Source organism: Balaenoptera acutorostrata, chromosome 3 (assembly GCF_949987535.1).
Source record: "Balaenoptera acutorostrata chromosome 3, mBalAcu1.1, whole genome shotgun sequence".
In the NCBI taxonomy this organism is placed as follows: Eukaryota; Metazoa; Chordata; class Mammalia; order Artiodactyla; family Balaenopteridae; genus Balaenoptera; species Balaenoptera acutorostrata.
The window spans coordinates 81338655-81366637 of record NC_080066.1 but is presented as its reverse complement, the minus strand read 5'-3'; the positions used below and the strand labels follow the sequence as shown (position 1 = coordinate 81366637).

Below are 27983 nucleotides of genomic sequence, written 5' to 3'. Positions count from 1 at the left end.
CCTGTACATTAACCACATAAAGAAAATAAACAATTTGGGGGTAACCTAGTCATTTCATACTTTATTCAGATTTTTCCACAAAGCAATTCATGAATCATTTAATACGAATACTTCTTTCGATTTCTATGATTCAAATAGAAACAGACCCAGTTCTAAAAGACTGTATATGAAAATACCAGAAAAAAAATCCCTAACATGTAAAACTAAATTTTTAATACAAAAAAAGAAACCCACGAAAACATTGGGCATTCAAATAAAGTATAATGGGATTATGACACAGTATCGTATCTGGCATTTTTTAAAGTTTAAGAACTGAATCAGATTTATTGCTATGTCAATTCTATCAACAGCCAACAATCAAATGTACAAAATATACCACAACAACCATGCCAAAAATGATGCTGTATGGAAAGATCATTAGCATAACATTGGTAGACATTAATCTTGTAATATACATCACTGATATAGTAAAACCTTGTTAATTCAGGTTAAATTGATGTCTAAAAATTTGAGTATTTTAAAAGATATGCAGTTTAAGCACTCACAAGCATTCTTTTTTTTTTCTGTTAAGCATGTAATTTCAAATATACAAATTTCCAAGTATCTATTACGCTTCTTTTGGGTACTTAAGGTTTAATGACAAAAGAATGCTTTTAAACTAATGTTCTGAAATAAATGCCTCTAAAAAGCTTAAAATTTTCCCAAGATTAAACATTTTTCTTTAAAATTTTGATTATGACTTTTATTAACAAATCTTTTCATCAGATAATACAAAGTAAACATTCAAGTCTTGTATCAGTGGTTATAAATTGTAATTAGAGGAGTTTTATGGTATTTTAATAGTTTATTAATAAATGAAGATTAATATGACTACTTATTTTGGTTATGGTGGAGTGAATGATATCTTTTTTGGTTGGAAGACATCAGAATAAGTTCAAAGTCTAATATATAATTTTAATGGTATGGGCTAAAAAAATCGAATATGCACTGTCAATTAAGATAATTCCTTAGTAAATTATAACTGTAAGAGGAAGATCAAATTTTTAAGAAGTATTTATTGTATTATGAGTGCTATGAATTGCCAACACCAAATTTTACCCCTCTCTCCCATTTCAAAGACATCAGGCCATCTACTAATCCATAAATATTGATGTCTCACATACTTCATAGAGTAGCTTAAACATACCAGCATGTGAAATAATTAGTATTACATAGTAATTTCCTTTGCCATAGGAATAAATGTTGGACAAAGTCTGGAAACATTTTATTTTCCAATTTGAATTACAGTAATTTTGCCACAGATCACAGCACTAGCGCATGTGTTACTTTAAACATGCTCTAAGAACAAAACAAAAATTTACTGCAAAAATACATGTCACCAATGTGGAACACACTCAGATTTGTATAAAAGTACTGAACTAATATCCCAAAAAGAGGTATATGTAAGCAGTACATAAGGAAGAAATAGTTTTAATATGAAACAGTCATTTAAGTCACATACATCATGATAAGAAGCAGGACTTTCTTTTATAAAAGATATTTTAACTAACAAGCAACATCATCTACATCACCTACAGAACAAGAAAAGTACAGGTATTTAGAATAAGTTTTAATATAATTACAAGTAATGTGTTTCAACAAAATATGACAAAGACGAAGCTTATCCATTGGGTTTCATTAAAAGTCTTCAATGAAAACTTTCTTCCCTTTATTTGCCCTAGACCACTTGTCTTGGGAGATACTAATCCCATCCCCAGTCCCTTTACTCCAGGGGTGCCTCTAAGCTCCCATCACTGTACCAAGAGTTGGAAAATTACAGATATAACTTCTATACTGCTTTATCGGATAAATGGAATAGAGAAAAGGGGGAAGTTGCTAAAATTTGGAAATGAGAAGAAAATCTCTGAGTTCAGAAGTAGAGGAAAAGAAATTGTTAAAAGTCTCCACAATCTAAAGGAGATTGGGAAGTACTCTCAAGAACCTGTCAGTCAATTTGATAAAAATACTGCTTTCCATGGTGCTTAAATGTGGTCATATTGTCTGAAATCAAAGATATTAAAAATTCATTCTGAATAAAGTCTTTAAAAAAAGAGATATTTAATCTCACTTCATTATCTTTGTTAAAATCTTGCTGCAAAAGACTGTCCCCTTAAAATCTAGCCAACCACAGCCAATAAAGAAATGAGAATTCTGATTAGAGGAAAGATATGAAATTTTGAAGTACAGAGCATCCAGGAAGGCAAAAGGCAAGTTGGTTTATACAGCATTCCACTTGAGAGTTTAGGATGGGAAGAGGGCAACTGGGAAACACACCAAACAACTCAACCTTCCTGAACCAAATCAGGAAAAAGGAAAGACCTCTGCTACTTTCTCCTTCCTACATTGATTGATTCCCTAAAGAGGACTGAGCACTCAGTATGATACAATACTGTTGTTAACTACATGATGGTGTAAATAAGCCTTTATGAGCTTCCCTAAGGATCTAATCATCTTATACAGAGTTCTAAACCACTATTTACAAATGAACTTTGGGAATCTGGATGCTTTTAATTAAACTTTTTTTTAATTAAAAAAATCTTAAATAGCACAAATGTTCATGCATATGAAACCTTTATACACTGCAAAAAAGAAATCCAAAAACTCTCGAGCTCCCTTTAAAAATCATTGCTTATATATATATTTTACTATTACATACAATTACTATAGTATGTTGGACAATAAGTACTAGCACTCAGTTTGTTCAAGACAAACAAATGTAAAAGAATATTAGAAGAAAACTCCTGATATTTTATCTGGATGATTAAAGTCAGCAGATTTCAGGGTAACCTATTATTGAAGTTTTTTTCCTACCACTAGGCAGAGTTGGGAGTCTAAACACACACACACACACACACACACACACACACACACACACAAATTGGTTTTCTTTATATTGTGTTCATCTATGAAGAATAAGCACTAGTACAAGAAAACCTTCAGTTTTATGTACATAATCTTCTAGTCTGGATAACAAGAATCATAATAGCAGTATGCTACAGTATTTCACACGAAAGGAAAACATGGATCACAAATCTAATTCCAAGCACTCTATCTGAAGAATAATTTATTTTTCTCTAGCAAGCTAAGCTGTTCCTGCATTAGGGAGTCCAGTAGCATCTAGAAGCAAGTGGATCGGGAATTCTCTAGTGAAATGAACAAAGCAAGTTCTGAGAAAGGAACTGACACTTTAAAACTTTCTAGTAACCTAGCCTTGGTGAGAGAGCCTAGCTGCTGACAGCCAGGTTGAACTTTGGCAAAACTTGAGAATGTAGGAGAAACCCCAAGATTTCCTGCTCAATTGCATGTATGTGTGTCTTTGTGTATATGTGTGCATGTGAGATGAGGCCTTTCAGTGATGGAAAAGGATTACACCAAAAAAGGTGCGATGCTACTGGAAGATTATGCCACCTCTGTGCATTTGTTTCCCTCACTGAATACTTTTTAAATGTTTAGGGCAGCTCGTCACTTGTCTTAAGAAAGCCATATCGATTTGTATCATAGCCTTCTTTGAGTCACGTTAGGCAAATTAGTATCTGGCCATTCTTATAGTTCATCACTTTCCCTACCAAAAAGCCTCTAGATAACTTCTGACAGTGTTATGTAGAGACAAATGTGGAACTAGTAAGAAAATTAAATCAAATACATGAAAACATTCATCAGCTATGATTGTAGTTTGCCTACGATTCATTGTTAGAATCAACCACGGGTTTTTCTTCTGTAAATTTAACAGATTCGTATTTAAGTAAGGTGCTCTTAAGACCTAAATACAAGAATAAAAATTCACTTGTTTGTAAGTTTTTAAAAACAACTACTTGGAAATGGAAAATAAAAGAATCACATTATAAATCAAGTATTTTTAGACTAACTTGGGAGAGGTTATTTCATTTTCACAAAACAAGTAATCAAAGTGTAAGCAATAGAGGGCTTTAGAAACTGCATAATCAGTTTTAGCAATGAGCACAACTTGAGTACTACCGTGTAAAGTGTTAACTCCTAAAGACATTGGAAGGTTCTACTCAGTACCTACCTAACTGTATTCAGTCATTAAAAAAAAAAACAAACCATGATCTGATGCTAGAACTAGGCATATAGCATACAGTGCATCATATCTTAAAAATCCGCACTCACTAGGATTTCAAAAACAACATAAGTAGGTCCTTAAACATTTAGAAAATTATGTATCTTTAACAAAAACTACAATGTAAGCAAAATGTGATCTTCGAGATGCTACTGAACATACCAAATGTCAAGAGTCAGCCCAAACTACTGCATTTTAACCTGCTCCAACTGGTAAAGTTTTCACACAAAGGAGTACCTAGTATTAGAGTTTATATCATTTCATTTCCTAAAACTATAAAGACATTTCTATTACAACTATATTTAAAATATCTTGTACTCATCTCTAACTAGTCACAGGTAAATGGAGAAAACCTTATATTGCCTTGTACCATATGAAATTGCTGTTTCTGTAGGTCAAAATTAAAACACTACTTAAAAAAATAAGTTTTATTCAATCAAAATACACATCACAAGGATTAATAGTTTTCTTCTAATAGGACATTAAATATTTCATTTTTATAAAATTCATCATTTGCTAGGCTGTATAAACTGTTCAAACCCTCCAATTACTGTTGTTCAATTGGAGAATATGAAGTTTCTTAGAAAAATCTCCAAATGATGAAAACTACACCAGTTCACTGGATAAAGTTCTGGTGACTACACTGTAAACAACAGAATTGAATAATTCAATTAACTTTGCTTTAGTGGCTTGTGACATGTGACACCAGTGCTGTCATGTAAAAGTGTGGGTTCATGTTTATTAACCAAAGGACTATAATCAAAATTTTCATGCATAATTTAAATTTCTTGGCAATATTGCTGCTGCTGTCATTTCACCAAGGTTTAAATTATCCCTTTTGCAGGTCACCACATAGTCTTCAGAACTTTTTTGGTCACAATGATGGTTCAAGTTTGGGAGATTTACCAACATCCAACCATTGTATAAATTATTATCAATTGTCATATAGAATCCTTTTTTTGGGTCACAGTTTATGATCCGCTCCAAAAACAGGCTTCTGTTGTTTCAAATCTTAATGAGTGCACCTCCAACTGTCTCCATTCTTGTTATCTCTCAAGAGAATACTCTCAGGCCCATTTTTACATTTTCCCCAGTCACAGCCGAAACTCCTGTCTGCTGAAGGGCCTCGAACTGTGAGTAAGCTCTCATCTTGGCTCTTAATTGATCTTTGTTTAAAATGGATTTTGAATTCCCCTGAGGCTCATTTTTAATTTTCAAATCTCCAGAACAAGATTTTTCAAACCACCACTCTTTTGCCAGCAGAGCCCTCTAAGGCCAAATTGATGTTTCTACCTATCTCATTTGCAATATGTCCCTGGTTTGAAATGATATTAAGAAAAGTATTCACAATTCTTCTGAGGATACTGTATTATTTATTTCTCTGGAAAACAATAACAAAACAACTCAATAATCAAATTGAAGAGTGAAGAGAATACTGTTATATTTCTAAATAGCACAACTAAAAACATCCTTTATGACAACTCTACTAATTGTAGTCAATTTTCAACTGATCTAATGTTAGCAATTTCATGTGGCACAATCCACAAGTTAATCAACAAATACTTATTGAACATCTACTATATGCTAACATCTGTCTCATATCTGTACAAACAGACATCCTGGAGAGACTGAGTTGATAATATGAAGGTCACTAATTTCAAGGACCCTAATATGGGACGAATCTGGTGTCATACTCTATTATTTTTTAAAACACTCATTAAAATGTATGCTTTCTTCCATGTTTTAGGTACATATATTCTTTCTGAAAATATGTTAAATGGATCCTCAAATATTTTTTGAACTAAATATTTAATTTGATATTGCCAAAGTTCAGCACTGGAATACACTTGACCCTTGAACAACGCGGGGGCTAGGGGTGCCGACCCCCTAACAGTCAAAAATCTGAATACAACTTTACAGTCAGCCCCCCAAAACGGTGGTTCCACATCCTGGGATTTAATCAACCGTGGATCATGTAGTACTATAGCATGTGTTTATTGAAAATCAGTGGGCCCATGCAGTTCAAACCTGTGTTGTTCAAGGGTCAACTGATACATTTTTCAATGATTCTAACTTTTAAAAGTCAAAACTTGCCTACATTTGCTATATATTATCTTGAAGCTTCAAGAGGCTTTTATGTTCATGATTACAAACTAAAATTTATTTGTATATTACTTTCTAATGCACCCCCATATACATTATTCTTATTTAAGATAGCAAACAAAAACAATACAAAGTTTGCACTAGCAACGAAGTGGTGTATTAATAAAAACTAAAAGGTAAATAATTTTTTTGTGTGTGCATTTAAAAAAATAATGTAAAACATTAAAATCCTGTGTCACTGAACCTCTGTAATACACAGGGGAAAAAAACCACTGTAGTTAATGCCTGTGATTAAGCATCACTGCCCACTGCAGGGGGACCAAAAGTTTCTCTAGTGCGCATTAACTGGACATCTTTGTCAGCCATACAGGTATCACAGCCCCATACTGCTGATGCTTCTGCCGTTAGGAGGCCATAAGCTGTTTCAGTCATTCCAGTGCAGATCCGATGAAACCATTTCTGACAAGAGGCTTCACATAAGATGGCATCCTGATCATCATTCACTTCATTTGTACAAATTCCACAAGGATACACTGGGTCAGAAGAAGAATGCCCATGACGGCTTGGGTGGAGAGAGGCTTTATTGCTTTTCTCAGTGGTGCATGTATCTGCGGCACCTCTAGGTTGTCGTGGCTTATTCTGTGTCCCGTTTGCATGGCTGTTGTTTGTAGCCTCAGTGCTACTCGAACGGCTATTCTCTTGATTTACGACATTGTTTCGATTAACATTTTTTAATTCAATATTACTCTGATTCACTGTGTCATCCATATTTAAGTGAGGTGGATGAGCAGAGGAATTTTGATTAGTGTTTTTGGTTGCTCCTTGACTAAAGTCTTGTTTTGGGGGTGGTGCTTTTGCTTGCCCAAAAGTGTTTGGGGGAGGAATAAAAGAATGATTAGATTCTAATGGAGAACTAAAATTTGAATTATTTCCAGGGACAAAGTTAGATGCCAAGTCAGGGTTAGATATTTGGCTAGCATTCTGTGGAGGAATCTGATTGAAGTTTTCAGCAGGATTTTGTCTAAAATGTTGATTAGGCATGTTAACATTCTGACTTAGTGCATTATTATAAGATGGGTTTCCAAAACTCGAATTATCATGTGGCCCAAAATTAAAAGCATGAGGTCGATTAAAACCCATGCCCAAAGGATTCTGAGGAAATGGGTGTGGCTGATTCCTGAGTGAGTAAGGACCACAGTATGGGGAAGACATTCTTGGAGGAACGTGAGGTGGCATTCTGAATGTGCTGTAGCCTCCAAAGCCAGGATAACCAGGGCCAAGATATGGATTTGACGAAGGTAGTGGTTTATAGGAAATAGTATTATAGTTGTCATCAAATGGATTAGCAGCCACTAGATGGTCAGAGTTTGGATTTGGTGGTGGAGCATACTCAGACAATGGAGGAAAAGAAGGCCCCTGAAATGAGAATGTGAAATACATGTGTTTGATCAAAGAAGTCATAAATGTTAACATTTATGAACCTAGTTTTAAATTTCTTTTGAAGTGTTACAAAAATTTAATTCTTCACCTGACCTTTCAATTCCAAATAATGTTCATATTTATATTTAATGATAAAACTGTGTAGGTTTCTTTCATTGAGGAAAGGAAATAAGGTGTACTTTTTTGAGCTCAAATCAATTGTTACAAACTCTAGAAGTATTCAGCCTTCAAAAGAAGCTTCATTACCATAATTTTCATTGAATATGCTTGCCTGTAACTCTAGAATCTTTCACTTAAAATTTTAACTAAAAATACCTTTATACCTCCAAATAGCCATAAAATTAAATAACAGTAAACAGAATCTAACTTTTTTTCCCTAGCTTAACTTCAGAGAGTTAGCTATTAAAGTATTCCCAAAGCACTAAGGCCTAGGTCTCAGACTGGAAAAATAAACTGCCAGTTTTAGTCACAACTGCAAGTTTAACAGTGTGGCCAAAATGGAAAAAGGTAATCTGTACACATTTCACACTTACTTGCAGTCTTTATAATAAAAACAGTACTTCAAATTTATAGAGGATAAAACCAAGAAAGTCTGTATTTATAACTGCTTATTACAACCAAAGGTTTCAGACAAAAGATGCTTCCACCATGATTGCTTCATGTTATGTACATACTACTGATTTATTATAATAGTTGAACATTACTCCAAGTTAAACTGGTATCCATATATTTTAAAATCTTTTCATAAAACTGCAGGCATCTATTCCTTTTAAATCAGCTTTAAGAATAAGCATTTTAATTTATCTGCCTACACTTCCTTCTTGCAATATTCACTCTAGGCTTACAGTCCGATAATAGCCATTAGTTGCAAAGCAAAAAAAACCCCAAAAAAAACAAATCACTGCAGAATTCACTACTAGGTTCTGAATTAGGAGAGGAAACAAAACCCATGACGAAAGTTAAATTTACCTCATAGCCTGATCATATCAGTGAAGAAAAACTGTTATTAAAGAAAATGCCCATTTACCTGGGTATTTGTCTTGCGCTTTTTCTTATCTGGGCTTCCTAGTTGTACACCTGGTCCTCCTAACCCATCCAGTCCGCTATCACCACCTAAAAATAAATCAATCAGTCAATCCAGATAATATTTCTACTCGTAAGTGAAATCTGTATCTCTCATAGCAATATCTATTATAGCTACCTGTTAATGTTTTCTACTTTTATTAGATAAAAGCAATACTAAGCTCTTATTATCTTTGTTCTTCAAAAAAGTCTTCCCCATAATCTCAGCCAGAAGCAGTCAGTCACCTCTACCCCATAGCATTTTTTTATCATTCTTTCAGTGAAAAAAGTAATTCTCCATCCCATCCTCAAACCTTCAGTCATCTGGTTTCCTATCCCTGAAGCAAACACTGTTGCTAGTTTCTGGTCTATCTTTCCAAAGATCATCTAGATAAATTCCAGTAAAGCTCTGGGGAGTACACAAACAATGGCATGCTTAGTATGGAACGATGGTCTGTACCTTGCTTTCTTGCTTGGAAATCATTCCATGTCATTACATATAGAACTGCTCCATTCTCTAATAACTGAGTAGTTCACAGTATGATTATACCATAATTCATTAAACTAGTCCCCCTCCCTATTGATGGATATTTTGATTGTTTTCAAACCTTTGCTGTTCTGCAATGAAAATCCACGTATCAATGTCTTTACACTCATGTAAAAGTCATTCCTAGGACTGGAATTATGGCATCCTAGTATATGCCTCTTAATTCTGAAAGGTATTGTCAAAATACAACAATGTATGTGAGTATGATTTTCTCAATATGGTCAAGCAAAAGCAAAAGCTTGACTGTGAATCTAAGAAGTTTAAAAAAACATAGGATTTTCTTCCATTAAAAAAACACTTTTTACTACAGAGAATTCTGAACATATACAAAAGCAGACAGAATAAAATTATGTACACACATATGTAGATACACATTTGTAGTAAACTATAATACATATTTGTAATAGATTAATAAATAAATCCAATGAGTTGACAGAGAATTATAGGAGACTTGCTCATACATGTGGATTCTGAGAAAGATATTTAAACTGAGACCTAAAAGATGATAAGAAATCTCTCATATGAAGAGCAGAACGAAAAGCCTCTAGGCAGAGAGAATAAATAGAAAGGAGCTTGAATGTGTCATGTCTGAGACATTTAAAAGAGGCCAGTGTGTTACGGAACTCTGGAGAGCACCTTTAGAAGAGGCTGAAGAGACAGGCAGGGACCAGATCATTTTAAAGTGTTATGAACTGAATGCTCGTGTCCCCGCACAATTCATATGTTGAAGCTCTGCCCCCTAATATGACAGTATTTGGAGGTGGGGGCTTTTGGAGGTAATTAGGGTTACATTAGGTCATGAGGGTAATGGGATTAGTGGCCTTATAAGAAGAGAAAGTGACCTCTCTCTCTCTCTCCACACTCCCTTCCTCCCTTCCAGCCTCCCTCCTCCCACATGCAAACAGTGGGAAAGGCCATATGAGGACAAAGCAAGGAGATGGGCATCTATCTACAAGCCAGGAAGACAGCCCTCACCAGGAACTGACAAACTGGCTGGCACCTTGATCTTGGACTTCCTAGCGCCAGACTGTGAGAAAATAAATTTCTGTTGTTTAAGCCACCCAGTCTATGGCATTTTGTCATGGCAGCACAAGCCAACTGAGACATAGAGCCTTATAGTTTATCGTAAGGAATTTGGATTTTATTTTAAGAACAGTGGATGCTCATTTAAGGATTTCGGGCAGGAAAGTAACACGATTTATGTTTTTAAAAGATTACATTAGCAGTTGTACTGTGAATAAATTGGTGATGGGAATGGGGTAGAAGCAGGGAGACCAGTAATGATATCTTTATAATAATAGTTCAGGAAAAGAAATAGTACTTGGCAATAAAGAGAAATCAGTGTGCTGGTGATAGTTCCACACATAACAAAAATGCAAAGCAGATGTCTGTAAGAGCTATTTAGAAGAAGTTTAAATACTGTGGAGGTAAAAAACTATGACAACAATAACAAAATTTTAGTAAGGATTCTGGACGTTAAATTAATATCTAAACATCAAAAGCTTTCATATTACAAACTATAACCAGTTAAAAGATAAAGTAGAAGATAAGCTTCCATTAACAGGAACAAAACTAAACTAAAATAGCTGGCAATAAATTTAAGAAATGCACAAGATCAGTACGAATAAAAACTTTTTAAAAGCCCTATTGAGGGACAAAGAGGAAGACTTCTAATAAGTGGAAAGGTACTCCCTGTTCTGGCTAGCCATCTAGAACAAAATAACACTTTTTATTTAGCTCACATATTATCCCAGATAGCCTGGTGGTGCCCTCCTCAGGGACATCAGCACCAGGTGTCTGAGTCCCAGGCCCACAGGGCCCATCCTCTAACCCCATAGGCATTCATACCAGCCTAAGCAGCACCCCCTTCTCAGAAACCTGAGTTTAAACTCCACAGGGACCCTCTTGTGAGTTTATATATTTTAATAATTCCAACCTCTTTCCTATGTCCTTCAGCCTTAAGAATGGTAGCTGCTTCCCACAGTTGTTACCTCTGTAAAAACTTTAGTATTCTATTTTGCCAGTTTAATATCTGTTAACTATACTTTATATCAAATTCTTTCCATTAAAAATAACTAGTCTGGGGGCTTCCCTGGTGGCGCAGCGGTTGAGAGTCTGCCTGCTAATGCAGGGGACACGGGTTCGAGCCCTGGTCTGGGAAGATCCCACATGCCACGGAGCAACTGGGCCCGTGAGCCACAACTACTGAGCTTGCGCGTCTGGAGCCTGTGCCCCGCAACGGGAGGGGCCGCGATAGCGAGAGGCCCGCGCACCGCGATGAAGAGTGGCCCCCGCTTGCCGCAACTAGAGAAAGCCCTCGCACGAAACAAAGACCCAACACAGCTAAATAAATAAATAAATAAATAAATAAATAAATAAAGTAGCTATTAATTAAAAAAAAAAAAAAAAACTAGTCTGGTTTCTGTCTCCTGACTAGACCCTGACTGATACATATTTCAAACACCTCCCAGGCTGAAAATAGTATTACTCCTATGTTAACATCATTCCAGAGATTTAGCTTACTATCTACCTACCTACTTTTCCTCCTGTGTATAAATTTGTGATAGTAATACCTTTACAAAAATGGGCTATTATTTTTTAAATAAAAGCATTGGGCTTCCCTGGTGGCGCAGTGGTTGAGAATCTGCCTGCTAATGCAGGGGACATGGGTTCGAGCCCTGGTCTGGGAAGATCCCACATGCCACGGAGCAACTAGGCCCGTGAGCCACAACTACTGAGCCTGCACATCTGGAGCCTGTGCTCCGCAACAAGAGAGGCCGCGAGAGTGAGAGGCCCGCGCACCGCGATGAAGAGTGGCCCCCACTTGCCACAACTAGAGAAAGCCCTCGCACAGAAACAAAGACCCAACACAGCCAAAAATTAAAAAAATTAATTAATTTTTAAAAAAAGCATTAAATTTTAACTTTATTAGAATTTAATAAATGAAAAAGAAATAAACTGAAGAATATGCTAAATGTTTCTTCACCAAAAGAGAAATTTTTGAAAATAATTCTCTAAGGCTAAGAAAAGACATCAAGAAAAACATTAAGTTGGAGAAATTATGGTATTTCTTTTTTCAATCTTTAGATGGTGTCAAGTGACTTCCTGCTTTGAAAGTTGAGGATAGTATAGTATCACACCTTATTCTACTTTTTTTCTCCCTAAATTTAGCAGGGTATTTTCTATCTCTAGATTCTTCATTTCAGGTAAATTTTCTTTTCTCATACCTTTGAATACTTTTTTCCGCTCTATTTGTTGAGTGCTCTATTTCAGGGGTACTAATTATCATTATGCTGGGGGGATTTTTTAGCTCCATACCTATTAGCTCACGTGACTAGTCTTTTTCATCTGCACTTAATCTGATTATCTGAAGTTTTTATGTAACTTAATTGTTAACTATCTTTATTCTGTTTCTAATTTGTAATATATTTGTTCTCTATATATGTTGTTTCAGTCAATTTATTTCCTTAGGTCTGCAATTTACCCTTCTTCTGTGTTTTAATATTATCTTGTCTTTGAGCTCTTATTTTATTTAAGTTCTACAACTTGAAGTACATGTGAGTTATTTCCTTCTGTCCTGTAGGTTATGGGTTCTTCATCTTCTGCATGCTCTTTCTCTTTTTATTCTTTGTGTGTCAGTTCACTAGTTTGCTATAGTATGTTTACATAATTATCGTGTTTTTATTTTTATCTTGTAACTTTGCCCAGACCTTTTAAGCTCTGATTTAATGTGCGTAACTTTGACTCCCTTTTATTCTTTTTTTTTTTTTTAAACTTTTTTTTTTTTTTTAATAGGGAGCATTTTCTTTTTTCAAATTTTATTTATTTATTTTATTTATGGCTGTGTTGGGTCTTCGTTTCTGTGCGAGGGCTTTCTCTAGTTGTGGCAAGTGGGGGCCACTCTTCATCGCGATGCGCGGGCCTCTCACTATCGCGGCCTCTCTTGCTGCGGAGCACAGGCTTCAGACGCGCAGGCTCAGTAATTGTGGCTCACGGGCCCAGTTGCTCCGCGGCATGTGGGATCTTCCCAGACCAGGACTCGAACCCGTGTGCCCTGCATTGGCAGGCAGATTCTCAACCACTGCGCCACCAGGGAAGCCCTCCCTTTTATTCTTATCTAAGATTGTTTGCCTGGCTTAGATGGTTTGCATCTATTGAGATAATCATATGATGTTTTTCCTTTACATTATTTATTTTTATAAATTTATTTATAAATTTATTTATTTATTTATTTTTGGCTGCGTTGGGTCTTCTCTAGTTGCAGCGAGTGGGGGCTACTCTGTTGTGGTGCGTGGGCTTCTCATTGTGGTGGCTTCTCTCGTGGAGCACCGGCTCTAGGCGCACGGGCTTCAGTAGTTGTGGCACATGGGCTCAGTAGTTGTGGCCTGTGGGCCCTAGAGCACGCGGGCTTCAGTAACTGTGGCACTTGGGGCTAGTTGCTCCGCAGTGTGTGGGATCTTCCTGGACTAGGGCTCGAACCCGTATCCCTTGCATTGGCAGGTGGATTCCTAACTGCTGTGCCACCAGGGAAGTCCCCTTTACATTATTTTAATGTTGAACCCAGCCTGACATTCCTATGTTAGCAAACACAACTTACTAATTTTTATATGAATGTTATATTTATGTGACTGGATATGCTAATATTCTCTTTATAATGCTTGCCTATGTTAGTAAGATTAACCTGTTGTGTTTCCTTGAAACGTCCAGGCTCTTAATTCTAAGATTTTGTTAAATGCACATCTACCTAGTCAGGGGGTGCAGTAACCCATTCACATGGGAGGATTCCCTTGAGTCCTCTGATTCAATTTGTATCCCTGAAGGCTTCTTTTCTGCCAGAGAGTCCTTTAAAAACAACAACAAAAACTTCCCCTGTTTCACTCATTTTTTTTTCTTACTCAAAGGAGTGAGAAGACAAGACTACTCATTTAATTTGCTTTTCTCCAGACTTGGGGTTATTAGTAATTCTCAAAATTTTGTAAATCACCAGCAGCTTCCAAGGGGCAGGGATTGTTTTAGAAGCCTAAAACAGTGATCCAGATTTCACCCTGTTCCAGATTTATGTTACCGGGCTATGCCACTTCCCTTGTCTGCTGCTATCGCTGACATTTTTGCTGTTTTTTAAAACTGTTTTGGTTCATTTCACTTGAAATTTAGAAGAGAATCTGTACGGTAGCTTTGTTCTACTATCTTAGAAGTTTATATCTATATCTATGTTCTTTCACTTAATCTTCATAACAAACCTATGAGGAAAATCATCCCCATTTTAAAAAAAGAAAGAAAAAGAAATGGAATTGTAAAGGTACAGATCATACCCCTGGTAAAAAAGCAGCTCTGAAATCTAAAACTAGTATTTGTTTTCTTTTGCTTTTAGGTATACAGTTCAGTAGGTTTTGAGCATATTCACCAGGCTGTGTAAACATCACCACTATTTAATTCCAGAACATTATCATCACCCCGAAAAGAAACCCCATACCTGTTAGCCATATAATATGTGGCTTTGAGTTTGGCTTCTTTCACTTAGCACAACATTTTTGACATTCAACCACGTAATTTTATGTATTAGTATTTCATTCTTTTTTATGGCTGAATGATATTCCACATTATGTTTATCCAGTCGTTAGCTGGTGAACATTTGGGTTGTTTCTATTTTGGAGGGACTATGAATAATGCATTTATGCACACGTTTTTAAATGAATGTATGTTTTCAATTCTCTTGGGTATACACCTAGGAGTGGAATTGCTGGGTCACATGGTATCTCTATGTTTAACATTTTGAGGAACTGCTCAACGGTTTTCCACAGTGGCTGCACCATTTTATGTTCTCACCTCTAAAGTCTGACAGTTCTAATTTCTTCACATTCTCCCCAAGATTTATAGTTTGTTTTTTTTAATATAGTGACTCTAGTGAGTATGAAGTGGTATCTCCTTGTGCTTTTAATTTGCATTTCCAAAATTACTAATGATGTTGAGCATCTTTACGTGTATTTATTGACCATTTCTTTATCTCCTATGAAGAAATGCCTATTCAAGTTCTCTGCCTATTTTTTAGAGTGTTTGTCTTTTCTGTTAAGTTTTAAGAATTCTTTATGTATATATTAAGGATACTAGAATCATCAGATGTAAAACACATATGTTTTTAATTTTGATGAAGTTCGAATTATTTATTTTTGTTTTGTTGCTTGGATAAAACTAGGTTTATCTGCTTCTAATATAGTAGTTTGCCTCCCTAAGATCTTATACATATACTGTCTTCCTCAGTGGCCCACAAAAGGCAAAAATGGAAACTTCTGGTTCAAACTAAAGGAACTCCTATCTTAATATAATCAATAAAAAACACTGAATCACTATGTTGCACACCTGAAACTAATATAATATTGTAAATAAACTAAACTTCAATTTTAAAAAAAAACCGTAAACAGTGAAAAATATAAACATTCATTAAATTAAAATATAGTTGTGACCATTAAAAAAATTTTTTTAATAAAAAATGATAAAGGGACTCCTATCTTTTAATTTTAATTTGACATGGTAATCCCATTTGAATAGATGGTAAGTAAAGAACTAAGAGAGAGATCCAGTGCACTCCTCAAGGTCATTCATTCAAAATCATATGGTTCAGGAATGGCTAAACCACTTAACCAATGTATAACTTTCAGTAGCCTATATACACTGAACTAATGAGTTCATATTAAAAATTTGTATGCAGTTTTCCATAACAGTATATACTAACATACTGAACAGAGAAATGTGTTGTTCTTGAATCTGAATACCTAGAAATTCTGTGGAAAAGAATTACTAATGGGCTTGAGGTCAAATAATAAAGTGGCTATATAAATAAACAAAAGGTCCAAACATCAGAGTCCTGTCTTTCCTAACATTTGTTATGGGTATTTCATTATAACAAAAGTATCAATAGAAAAAGGTAATTCTTAAAAAATAAAAAGTTATTAACAAATTAGTCTCTAATCTAGAATATATAAATTACCATTCACAGCATTATTAAGACTACTGAATAATTGTAATTTTACTATTAAAATGCTGTAATTTAAAGATGGACAAAATGTACTCTTAAGGTTAGTATCTACCATCTCTGTTCATTTTCTAAAACTCTAATGATAATTCCTGTATTTACTATAAGGCAAAGCTCTGACATTTGTAATCATTTAAGTAAATTCATTATATTCAAGTAATCTGTAAGCAAAATCACCTAAAATTCTTTTTTGAAAATTGAGTTTTATAGTATTAGTTTTTTATTTAAGAGTCTAATATCTCGGCGCTCCCCTGGTGGCGCAGTGGTTGAGAGTCTGCCTGCTAATGCAGGGGACACGGGTTCGAGCCCTGGTCTGGGAAGATCCCACATGCCACGGAGCAACTAGGCCCATGAGCCACAACTGCTGAGCCTGCGCGTCTGGAGCCTGTGCTCCACAACAAAAGAGGCCACGATAGTAAGAGGCCCATGCACCGCGATGAAGAGTGGCCCTCGCTTGCCGCAACTAGAGAAAGCCCACGCACAGAAACGAAGACCCAACACAGCCAAAAATAAAAATAAATAAATAAATTTTTTTAAAAAAAGGGTCTAATATTTCCCTCCATAAAACAATCTTCAAGTTCCCACTGGTCTCAGTTGCCCCACTTATAGTTCATCTAAAAAGTTAACTATGTAACATTTCCAATGGCTCTGACTCTTGGCCTTACCTAGGTCCCTCCCATTGGTATATGTAATACTGGTGGTTCTGTCATCTCCATGATGTTAATAAGTAATGTTAGATCAGATTCATGGTCATCAGGGCTAATCAGAATATAAGCTACCAAGAATTTCTGTAATTATTACTCTTTAAAAACGAAGTGCAAGGGGAGGGAAAAGTAGTGGTCATAAAGCCAGTTATTTAGGTTACCTTCATAACTTTTGGTACCAAAGCGTCTCTCTATCTGCTCTACATATCTGCTGTGGCTAACTCTGCAAGGTAAACCATGAACATTCAGCCAGAAGTTGAGAGTTGTGGGGCACAGAACCAAGAAAAGGGGAACTTCCAAATCTTGTTGTAACAGTGGCTACTCCGATCCTTCTGTTAATAATTGAATTTCTTCAACTCATCTCTTCACTCCTACCTTCCCAGAGCCCTCCAAATGCACAAGGCGGAAGTGAAGTGGGAAAGGGTGATACCAACAATAGAAAAAGAAACCTCTCTCATCTTAAGTTAAGGAATTTTCTCTATATATTATCACTTTTCATTATGCCAATCAATCTCAATTAAGCACAAAAATAGTTTTACCTCTCCTTTCACCCTTTAACCTTTATTTAGAGCTGGAAGCTTAAGTTGTTTCTCTACTTGTGGTCTTAGAGGAGAGTCCAACCTACTAAATGATACAATTTTTTCCCCATCTAAAGATGCTACAAATCAATGATTTTTTGATATGAAATCCGTTTGTAAGTATAAAATCATTCTTTTATTTGTAAGTACTTTTTATTTTGTAAAGAGTGGATTATTTACTTTAGGCCTTTTATGCATTTTTTTTTTTAGGTCTAGTTACAACTTCTTTATTCTTCCTATTAAAGACTCAATCTATTTTGGCCCCATGTCCTTAAAAGGGAGTGAAGGCATTATTCTGTACACTAGATAGCAGAGTGCCTTTAATATATTTAAAATTTTCCTTTATTAAACTCACTTTATTCACAATAATGGTTTGGTTTGTGACAGTGACTTCTCTCATAAGTAATGTGACTACATTATTTTAAAATATTTTATAATCAACATTTTCCTTTAAAGAGACTTGCTTCCTCATTATTCCAAATAAGTGTTTATTTTAATATGTGTATGTGGTATAAGGATGTATTCTAGGCTGATTAAATGACTCAAACCAGGTTTGTTTTCCCCCAAAATTCGTATGTTGAAATCCTAATCCTCATTACGATGGTATTAGGAGATGGGGCCTTTGATAGGTGATTAGGTCATGCGGGCTCTGCCCTTATACAACAGATCTGGGAGATTTAGTGCCCTTATATAACAGACCTGGGAGAGTTCCCTAGCCCCTTCCGCATGTTAGGACAGAGTGAGAAAGATTGTTGTCTATGAACCACGAAGTGGGTCTTCATCAGACACCGAATCTGCTGGCACCTTGATCTTGGACTTTCTAGCCTCCAGAATTGTAAGAAATAAAATGTTTGTTGTTTACAAGCCACGGTATTGTTACAGCAGCCCAAACGGACTAAGACAGTGCCTAACACATTGCCTGGCACACAATGGGTACTCAATTATTAGTTCTCATTTTGCTTTCCTTTAGACTAAACTATACCACTAGTGCACTTCATTTCAGCTTCTATAGTATTTAACATCCTATCAAAATATCTAATAGCCAGCAGTGTCAGCACAATCAGTGGACACTCAAGTATCAGTTTTTCACAACAGCACAGAAGTCTGGGATATAATGTCAGTTTACTCTACCATTTACTATGGATGTGAACATCTTAGCTAACAGCTTTATCTTCACCTGAAACACACACTTCTGTAATACTGGTCTCTACCATGGAATGGAAATATTGTGAATATATATGTGAATATAGTATTGTATGAATTCCATTAAGCATTTGGCAAAATGGCCTTATATGATTGACATGAAAAAGACATTATTTCCTTTTAGAATGCAAGGCAGAAAGTGTCTGCTATGTGATGCCCCAAACCTAGATCAATCTGGGCATGTAATAAATATTAAATTCAGAAAGCCCTCAACATCAGTGATTTAAAGTTTCATATATTTGTGGTTCTTGTGCCAGCTGTTCTCCCCAAACTAATGATCTTTGCATTACTGAGGTACATGAGGTTTAAGGCTGCTCACAAAGGTAAAGCATAGAGGGGTGGGTGGATGGCATCTAAGTGTGAAGCTGACTCTACACAATAATATCAATACCTCTAATAATGGGCGGTCTCAGTGGAGCTGAAGCTTTGAGGATGAGTATCTTACCAAAGTTGGGAAAAAAGAGGGCATGCCTAGCAGAAGGTACAGAATGTGCAAAGAAAAACTGAAAGACATGAGAGATCATGACAACATCCAGAGAGGAAATGTGACTATTTCAGAACTGGAGCATCGGAGACAAGGGTAAGCATTTCATGGAATATGAAGGATGGAGGACTAAGTGGTAGGCCTGGGCCAAATAAAAATATAAGAAGGTTGGATTGGGTTAATATAAGAAGGTTGGGGCTTCCCTGGTGGCGCAGTGGTTGAGAATCTGCCTGCCAATGCAGGGGACACGGGTTCGAGCCCTGGTCTGGGAAGATCCCACATGCCGCGGAGCAACTACGCCCGTGAGCCACAATTACTGAGCCTGCGCGTCTGGAGCCTGTGCTCCGCAGCGGGAGAGGCCGCGATAGTGAGAGGCCCGCGCACCGCGATGAAGAGTGGCCCCCGCTTGCCACAACTGGAGAAAGCCCTCGCACAGAAACGAAGACGCAACACAGTCATAAATAAATAAATAAATAAAAATTAAAAAAAAAAAAAAAAAAAAAGAAGGTTGGATTTTTATCCTAAATGCAATGGGGAACCAATGAAGAATTTTACAAAAAAGAGTAACATGACTAAATTGTGTTTGGGGAGCACTATAGCAATGGAACATACTGGCTAAGATTTGGGGCCGTAGAATTTAAGTTCTAGCTTCACCACTTACTAGCTGGGTAAACTTGAATATGTTACTTAACCACATATTACTTAACCTCTCTGAATATCAATTCCTCAACTGTAAACCTAGAAAGATGATATCAGCTAGCTTACAGGGTTATTGAGAGGATTAAGCAAGATGATCCATTTAAATTACTTAGCAAACTGTTTGGTAAGTACTCAATAGATGGTAGTTACTTACCACCAGCAGTAAGTAACAGTGTGGAAAATGGGTTAAGAAAGACAAAATGGGAGGCCACTGAAACCAGTGATATGGTTATTATAATAATCAAAGAGATAAGCAAAATCTGAACTAAAGAAGTGGTTGTGGAAAGATTGAGGAGATGATGGGTTCAAAACATACTAAGGAGACAGATAATCTAGGACTCTGGGACAGTGTTGAGTTGCAGTGGGGCATGGGTTTGGGTCACTAGATGAATGATCTTCATCAAGTTAGGGAATATGGGAGAAAGAGCATGCTGGAGGTCTCACAGATAGACACCTTTCATTCTACTTGTTAACAACAAAATCCATTTATCTCCCCCTCATAAATTTACTCTTCCTGTTATATATCTGACACCATTCTCTTACAGTTTTCTCCTCTACCTCTCTGGCTACTGCTTTGCATTCTGTTTTTCAGGGTCCTCTTTCCCCCCCCCCCCCCTTTTTTAAATTTATTTTTATTTTATTTTATTTTTATTTATTGGCTGTGTTGGGTCTTCATTTCTGTGCGAGGGTTTTCTCTAGTTGCGGCGAGCGGGGGCCACTCTTCATCGCGGTGCGCAGGCCTCTCACTATCGCGGCCTCTCTTAACGCGGAGCACAGGCTCCAGACGCGCAGGCTCAGTAATTGTGGCTCACGGGCCCAGCTGCTCCGCGGCATGTGGGATCCTCCCAGACCAGGGCTCGAACCCGTGTCCCCTGCATTGGCAGGCAGATTCTCAACCACTGAGCCACCAGGGAAGCCCCTCTCTTTCCCCTTTTATCTCCTAAACGTTAGTGTTCCTAAAGTTGTGTTTCTCAATGCTTTTCTCTTCTCACGCCTCACTCGCTTGCGTGAGCTCATCTACTCCCAAGGCATCAATTAGTATTCACATGTTTACTGATAACTTCCAGATCTCTATTTCTGGCTCAGACCACCCGCCTCAGTCCAAACCACGTATATCTGTTGCATACACTGCAACATCCCAGGGGGATAGTCACTCAATGTGTTGAAAACCAAACTCGCTTCCCTGACACTCTGCCTAGCCCTTACATATGCCAATTAAAAAACAAAACAAAACAACAAAAACCCCCAATCCTTTCCTTCAGACTTTCTCTCGTCAGCTCTTTCCGTCAATTCTGTGACTGTAAATTATGCTTCCTCTTCAATCTTAATCCAAATCTTCCACACACTTCTCTGATCAAGATGGTCTATATTTTTTAGTACAGTCTACTTTTAGCACTTCTGTGACAGTTTTGTGTTACTATGCCATTCTAAAATACATGCTTACCTCTCCAATGTCATTTCTAACTCTGGTTAAAAGCGTTTCATCTGAGGGTGCACAGTCTTTTAAAAGCAGATAGCTACTTAATCACTTTTGCCTCATGACTAGTGAAATTTCTACTTTTACTAAAGAACTATCATTTGTTCATAGTCTAGATGGAGTTATCTTGATACTATACAGTGTTCACCATAGTTTTGATATGAGTCATTAAGTCTGCTGTCTTAACTTCTTCAGGCAAAATAAGTAATAAATCAGACATAACTGCATTTGAAACAATAAATGTGGCATTTATGTAAAAAAAAACAAGCATTTCATCTGAAATGAATGCTTCAACTTCCTTCTTCATCTCTAAATTTGTTTTTCTTCCTTCATTTTCTCTTTTTTTCCCCAAGACTAACTCTTCATTTAGCATCCTTGTTGCTATTCCTTCTCTCATATGCAGAAACCTGATTTACGAGAATAGGAGTCTTGTCTGTCTAATGCCCAGCTTCCACAACAGCGAATGCCTAGCACATGGTAGATATTAAAAAACATGTATTGAATGCTTTATTAATGAATTATCCTCTTTCTGTTGCTTTTTCAGTTTCTCCCTTCTCCTTCTAAATCAGGTTCTTTTGTTTGTCTACTAATATGTCTGTCATTTTTCAAGGGAGAAAAAATAAATAAAGAGAACCCATACAAACTTCCTCTTGACTCTCTTTCCAAGTTATTGGCTATGTCTTTCCTTCTATCACCAAGCTTCTTTTAAATCATATCTTCACCACTTAATATTCACTACTTTGAAATGTAGTTTTCTCCCAAAAGTGCCTTCTCAAAATCACCACTAACTTCCTAGACCTTTTTCTCATCCCTCATCCTCCTTGCTGCTCTTTCTACATCATTTAAAACAAAGGAACACCCACCGCTTCTTAGAACTCTCCTCCAGGAGGCCTTCCTTGACTCCCTTAAAGATAGGTTATATGTTCCTTTATTTCCTGTAGATTATCACAGCATTTATCATGCTGTTTGTAACTGATTACTTATTTGTCAGTATCCCAGACTACACTAAAAGTTCTTGAAGACAGGTATTATGTCTTCTTAATCAATGTATTCCCACTGTCTGGCACTATAACTGCCCAACAAATATTTGTTGAATAAACGAATGAATAGCGTCATCAGATCAACATCTAAGAGTTCTAAAAATACTGGATAATGGGAGTGTTGGTTAAAATAAGGAAAAAGGGCAAGTAAACGTGGTGGGAGGGGCTATGGACAATCCGAAAGCAGCATAAAGATACGAATCAGTTCCTTCATGTATTCACTCATTCATTCATTTGGTATTTACTGTGAGCAAGGCAATTAGGAAAGAAACAGAAAGATAATCAAGATATTGCACCTATCCTCATGGATCTGTCTTACAATCCAGGGCTGAGGGTTTGGGGGGTGGTAACAACTGGTAGGAAATAGGAGTAAGATACTTTGGCACTAAATAGCAATTCTGAATCTAATATTAAAATATCAGGACAGGGATTTCCCTGGTGGCGCAGTGGTAAGACTCCAGGCTCCCAGTGCAGGGGGCCCGGGTTCAATCCCTGGTCAGGGAACTAGAGCCCACATGCATGCCGCAACTAAGAGTTCGCATGCCACAGCTGAGGAGCTGGCGAGTGGAATCTTAGGAGCCTGCCTGCCGCAACTAAGATCCGGCACTACCAAATAAATAAATATTAAAAAAAATAAAATTAAAATAAATAAATAAACTATCAGGACAAGTTTGGAAAACCACCAATAAGCTTCCTCTGGTCCACTTACCTTCACAATCTAGGTCTACCAGCAGCAGTTCTCAAACTTTAGTGTACATAAGGAACACCGGGGGAGCTTGTTAAAGATGCAGAGAAATCTCTCAGAAATTCTGATTCTGTGGGTCCAGGAAGCTACATTTTGAATAAGCATCCTAGGGGATTACGATGCTTTTGGTCTACAAAGTCCTTAGTCATTCACATTGTCATAATTTTGCCATATCTGAGTTATGTCTATAATATTATTTTCTAGTAGTTCCTTTTAAATTTAAAAAAATATATAGGTCTTTCTCTATATAGACAGATATATGCAGATATATCTATTTATCTATATCTTAGTCTTATCCTAAGCAAAAGGTTTGATAACATATTTTTGATAATACACATGAAATAAATACATAACCATTAAAAAGTCTGATTATATATATATCATTGGATAAGAAACAGTTTGAGAAGCACTGTTCAAGAGATTATGCTCTGCAAACACCACATTCTACATGCAGTCTGATGATATAAATTATAACTAGAAGCTCCAGGGCAGTGAAGTTCAGCAGAATTGTGCTTCGGAAGAGCCCATGTAGATAATCTGGTACCTTTTATGGATTATAAAATAATTTTAAAATGTTTTAAAAATTAATGTTCTAATTAGTACAAAATGACATCATAAAAACCCCTCTTCATATTGGTTTTTTATTTTAAAAAGTGCTGTGTCTTTTATTCTGGTACTTGATTCTCAGAATATTCTTGAGCTGACACCTAAGTCAACTTCCAACAACTAGGGCATCAAACTTAAAACCAGCAGTTGTAATAAAACAAAGATAGATCTGTAGTCTTGACGCACAATAAAATACCCATCAATTTTATTTAAAATTACGTTTGATTAAGACTGATAATTGAGTTCAAAGGTATAAACTTAATAAAGCTTTCTTTTCCTTCAACCCCAAAGTAATTTATAATAGTAGGCAAAATAACATGGCAAACATATCAAAGAAATAACTATCTTAGAAAGGTCTATTCCTTAAAGGCTTTGGCAATTCATAACCACAAAGAGAAAAGAAAGTTGAAATAGAAAACCTTCACCAAATGAAAGATTGTGCTATTAAGCCTGTAAAAACAATATTCTGCTCTAAATTATGTTTTTGCTTAAATGGCTAAGAAAATCAATCTCTAACTAAACACTCAAGTGATGTTATTTGGATATCACATTGTGATATCACTTATCACTGTGTCACAAGCCAGTTCTATAGGTTTACTCTCTAGTCACAGGGAACAAAAACATAGATGAATGACTGTGTTCCTTGATCTCTACATCACTTAAGTCAATTGGAAATTTACCTTACTACTTACTGATTGATAAAGCACTTTATCTTGTTTGGATGAAAGGATTATTTCAATAACTTCATAACTAGCCTCCCAGCTTTAGCCCTTGTTCTCTACAGTCTATTCTCTGCAGAACAGCCAGCTAAAAACATAAGGCAGGGGGCTTCCCTGGTGGCGCAGTGGTTGAGAATCTGCCTGCCAATGCAGGGAACACGGGTTCGAGCCCTGGTCTGGGAAGATCCCACGTGCCGCGGAGCAGCTGGGCCCGAGAGCCACAATTGCTGAGCCTGCGTGTCTGGAGTCTGTGCTCTGCAACAAGAGAGGCCCGCGCACCGCGATGAAGAGTGGCCCCCGCTCGCCGCAACTAGAGAAAGCCCTCGCACAGAAACGAAGACCGAACCATAAATAAATACATAAATAATTTTAAAAAACCAAAACAAAACATAAGGCAGATCACTCACTCTTCTGCACAAACCCATCCAGTCCCTACCTCAGAGTAAAAGCCCAACTCTTTTAAATGGCTCACAAGGCCAATACACATTCACCCCATACTTCAGCTCAGCTCACACTACTCTCCCTTTGCTCACTCACAATAGCTTCTTTGCAGTTGCTTGAACACACTAGGCAAATTCCAGACCCAGGGCCTTTGCACTTGCTGTTCCTTTTGCCAACACCGCTATTCCCACACATATCCATATGGCTCTGCTCTGTCACTTCCTTTGGGTCTTTGCTCAAACACCATCTTCCAGGTGAGCCCTCTTAATACATAATCGCTACCTCTCCACCCCCATACACATTTTCTAACTACTCTCCCTGCTTTGATTTTCTCCATACCACCTACCATTTGACATTCTATACCTTTTATGTGCTCATCATTTGTTTACCCTCCAAGAGTGTGCATTCCTCCTGGGTGCAGATGGTCTTTTTTGCTTTGTTCACCGCGGTATCCCAGTGCCAAAAACAGTGCCGGGCACACAGTAGATGTTCAATACATATTTGCTTAATGAACAAACAGTATTACTTCAACTTTGGGACTTTCGGCCTGAACCCTATTGAAAGCTGGAAATAAGAGCGGGAGGATACTCCCCAAATTTCCAGACGGCACTTGGTGTCTGTGAACTTGCATGCGTTATCTTTTGTCTGGCACATCGTTCCCTCTGATACTTCTTAGATAGTAAGGCAGCAGGAAAATGCCTAACTAGTGTGCAAGGAAGACGCCAGCCAACCGTGTATAAAACTGATTTGGGGCGATTTGATTCTTATCCATAAGCCAATAGAGAAAAGCCTTTTGAATGAATATAGTTCCTCCTCTTAAGCCTAAGGAAAATAAAGCTGTATGTTTGTTGCCTTTTGGAGAATGGGAAGGGGGGCTGGGAGAGACACGGAGGCCCGGCACACCTTCTGCAAGAGCGTCAACTCTAGTGCGGTCCAACTTACTTTTTTTTGAGGCGGGGGTGGAGGGCATCGTTCGTGGTCTCTGCCAGGGGGTGTTTCTTTCTCACCCTCCGGGCTGCCTATTGTGCTGTGTCTGGCCAACGAGGTAAGGTGGGCGAGGAGCGGGGTATGAAGGGATGCTGAGTGCCGCTTCAACTGCCTCCTAACACAAAGTCGGGGCGGCCAGGGCTCGGCGCAGGGGACGCGGGGGCCGCGCGCCTCCGACCGCAGCCCGGGCCCCGGGGCGCAGGCGGGACGCGGGCTGCGCGGAGTTAGGCCCGGACAGAGCCCCGTGGCCTCCCGGCGGGCGGGCACGCGGCCCCCGCGCGCCCCGCTCACCCCGCTCCCCTCAACCCGGCGCCCTTCTCGGTTACCTCGAACTCTCTTCAGCGAAATGGGATCCTTCTCCTGTTCTGCTGACATTACAGACCGCAAAGCATGACTCCCCCCCAGGCCGCGGGAATTCGGTCTCTTTGATGCTGCGGCGGCGGCTCCTCCTCCTCCTCGCGGGGCCGCTGCGGCTGCGAGGCGAGCCTCCGAGGCGAGGCGCGGTCGAGGGCGGTGGGGACGCGGGCCGACTTTGCAAAGTTTGGGAGGAGGACGAGGCCTCGGGGCGGCCGGGCGGCGTGCTGGGGCCGGCCGGGCTCAGCGGCGGCGGCGGGAGAGCGGGAGGGAGAGCGGCCTGGGGGCGGCCCCCCGCCCGGGGCCGGCGTGTGCGGAGGACTAGTGCGCCGCCGCCGCCGCCACCTCCTCCCACTCCTTCTTCTTCGCCGCCGCCGCCGCCGCCTCAGGAGCCGCTGACAGGGGAGGCGGGAGGCGGGCGGCCCGACCCTGGCGGCGCACTCACAGCGCCCTCTGAGGATGAGGTCTGCGCTCTCGCCGCTCCCGAGTCGCAGACACAAAAGCCCCCAGCTTAGAGCCGCCTGCAAAACCCGCTCTGGGGCGGGCGAGGGACGTGGCGCGGCCCCGCGGCTTCCCCGCCCCGAGCTCCCCAGCCCCGCGCGGGGACGGACTTCGGGGGGCGGGGGCCGCTGCCTCGTCCCGCGGCGCCTCCTGCCGCCGCCGCCGCCGCCGCCGCCGCCTCGCGATCCGCCTCGGCCCAGCCCCCACGGCCCGCGCGCGCCTCTCGCTCCACGCGGGGCTAGCGGGCCCGCGGCCCCGGGAGCCGGGGCGGGCAGCGCGCTCTGAGGGACCGCCCCGCCCAGCCCCGCGCCGACAGGCGCCCGGCGCTCCCCCGCCGCCACCGAGCCAGAGGACGCTCAGCTCGGCGGCCGACGCGCCCCGGTCCGGCTTGTGCGAGGAAACTGCATCTCCGAACTTCTTCGGAGGCCGCAGCAGGCATCTTGGCCTCGCGGCCAAGGATCTGAAAGAGGAATGTACGAGCCGAGCAAACTTTGTACGCGGGAGCTGGAGAGTTCTCGGCGGGCAGGTGGAGACCCAGATTCCCCGACTATGTGTCAGTGATCTGGACACCTGTTTGTGGAATGCCCCAACTGCAAGTTTTAACGACCCGATTCTTCAAAAATGAGCGATGCGTAATTAATACAAGAAAGGGGGATGGGTGGAAGCGGTGAGGCGCCGGGACCTGATGTAGACGTTAAATTTTAGGAGAAGGATCTCCCCGCCCCCATGTGATTGTAGATTGTATTTGGTTACTGATTCCACATCCATCGTTTAGGCTGTGTGACCTGAGGCAACTTAGGTAACCTCTCTGAGTCTCAGATTTCAGATCTTGAAAAGGCAGTGGGGCTACATCCCTGAGGTCTCTTCTAGCTCTGACATTCTTTGGCTTACTTTCACGAAACTATTCTCCCTGTTTGTTGGGTTTCCAGTTCTCCTACTAAAGAGAATCTGTAGGTGCAGACTCTAATCTTCAATCAGGTGAGACTGATTATTTTGATCCAGAATCACTGAGAAGCGCTCATTAATCATATGAGGGCTTAGAACTAACTACAAATAGGAGTCTCTTCCTTTCGGAGACAAGACCCATAGAACTCATTCACTTGCACGTATAATGTCAGAACAGATGTAAACATGAAACCAGTGTTA

General features: G+C 39.0%; 1 protein-coding gene across 2 annotated transcripts; it reads right to left on the bottom strand.

Moving 5' to 3' along the window:
• Window positions 1-41: 41 nt before the first annotated feature.
• Window positions 42-27073, bottom strand: PYGO1 (pygopus family PHD finger 1). 2 transcript variants are annotated; one of them, XM_057543564.1, is made up of 3 exons: window positions 26309-27073; window positions 8688-8773; window positions 42-7636 (listed from the first exon to the last, which is right to left on the bottom strand). In XM_057543564.1, exons 1-3 carry the CDS (start codon window positions 26355-26357, stop codon window positions 6512-6514), a joined length of 1260 nt encoding a protein of 419 aa, XP_057399547.1. In that variant the 5' UTR covers window positions 26358-27073; the 3' UTR covers window positions 42-6511. The 2 variants fall into 2 exon arrangements, with proteins under 2 accessions (XP_057399547.1, XP_007194991.2); XM_007194929.2 differs by lacking the exon at window positions 26309-27073 and adding an exon at window positions 25938-26242.
• Window positions 27074-27983: the final 910 nt, after the last annotated feature.

Bases quoted from the DNA above. Each gene is read 5' to 3' on its own strand.
- PYGO1 (XM_057543564.1), bottom strand. From the start codon at position 26,357: ATGTCAGCAGAACAGGAGAAGGATCCCATTTCGCTGAAGAGAGTTCGA. The intron at 8,774-26,308 runs GTAACCGAGAAG...ATTTATTTTTAG, and splicing joins TTCGCTGAAGAGAGTTCGAG to GTGGTGATAGCGGACTGGAT. The intron at 7,637-8,687 runs GTAAATGGGCAT...TTCTCATTTCAG, and splicing joins AGCGCAAGACAAATACCCAG to GGGCCTTCTTTTCCTCCATT.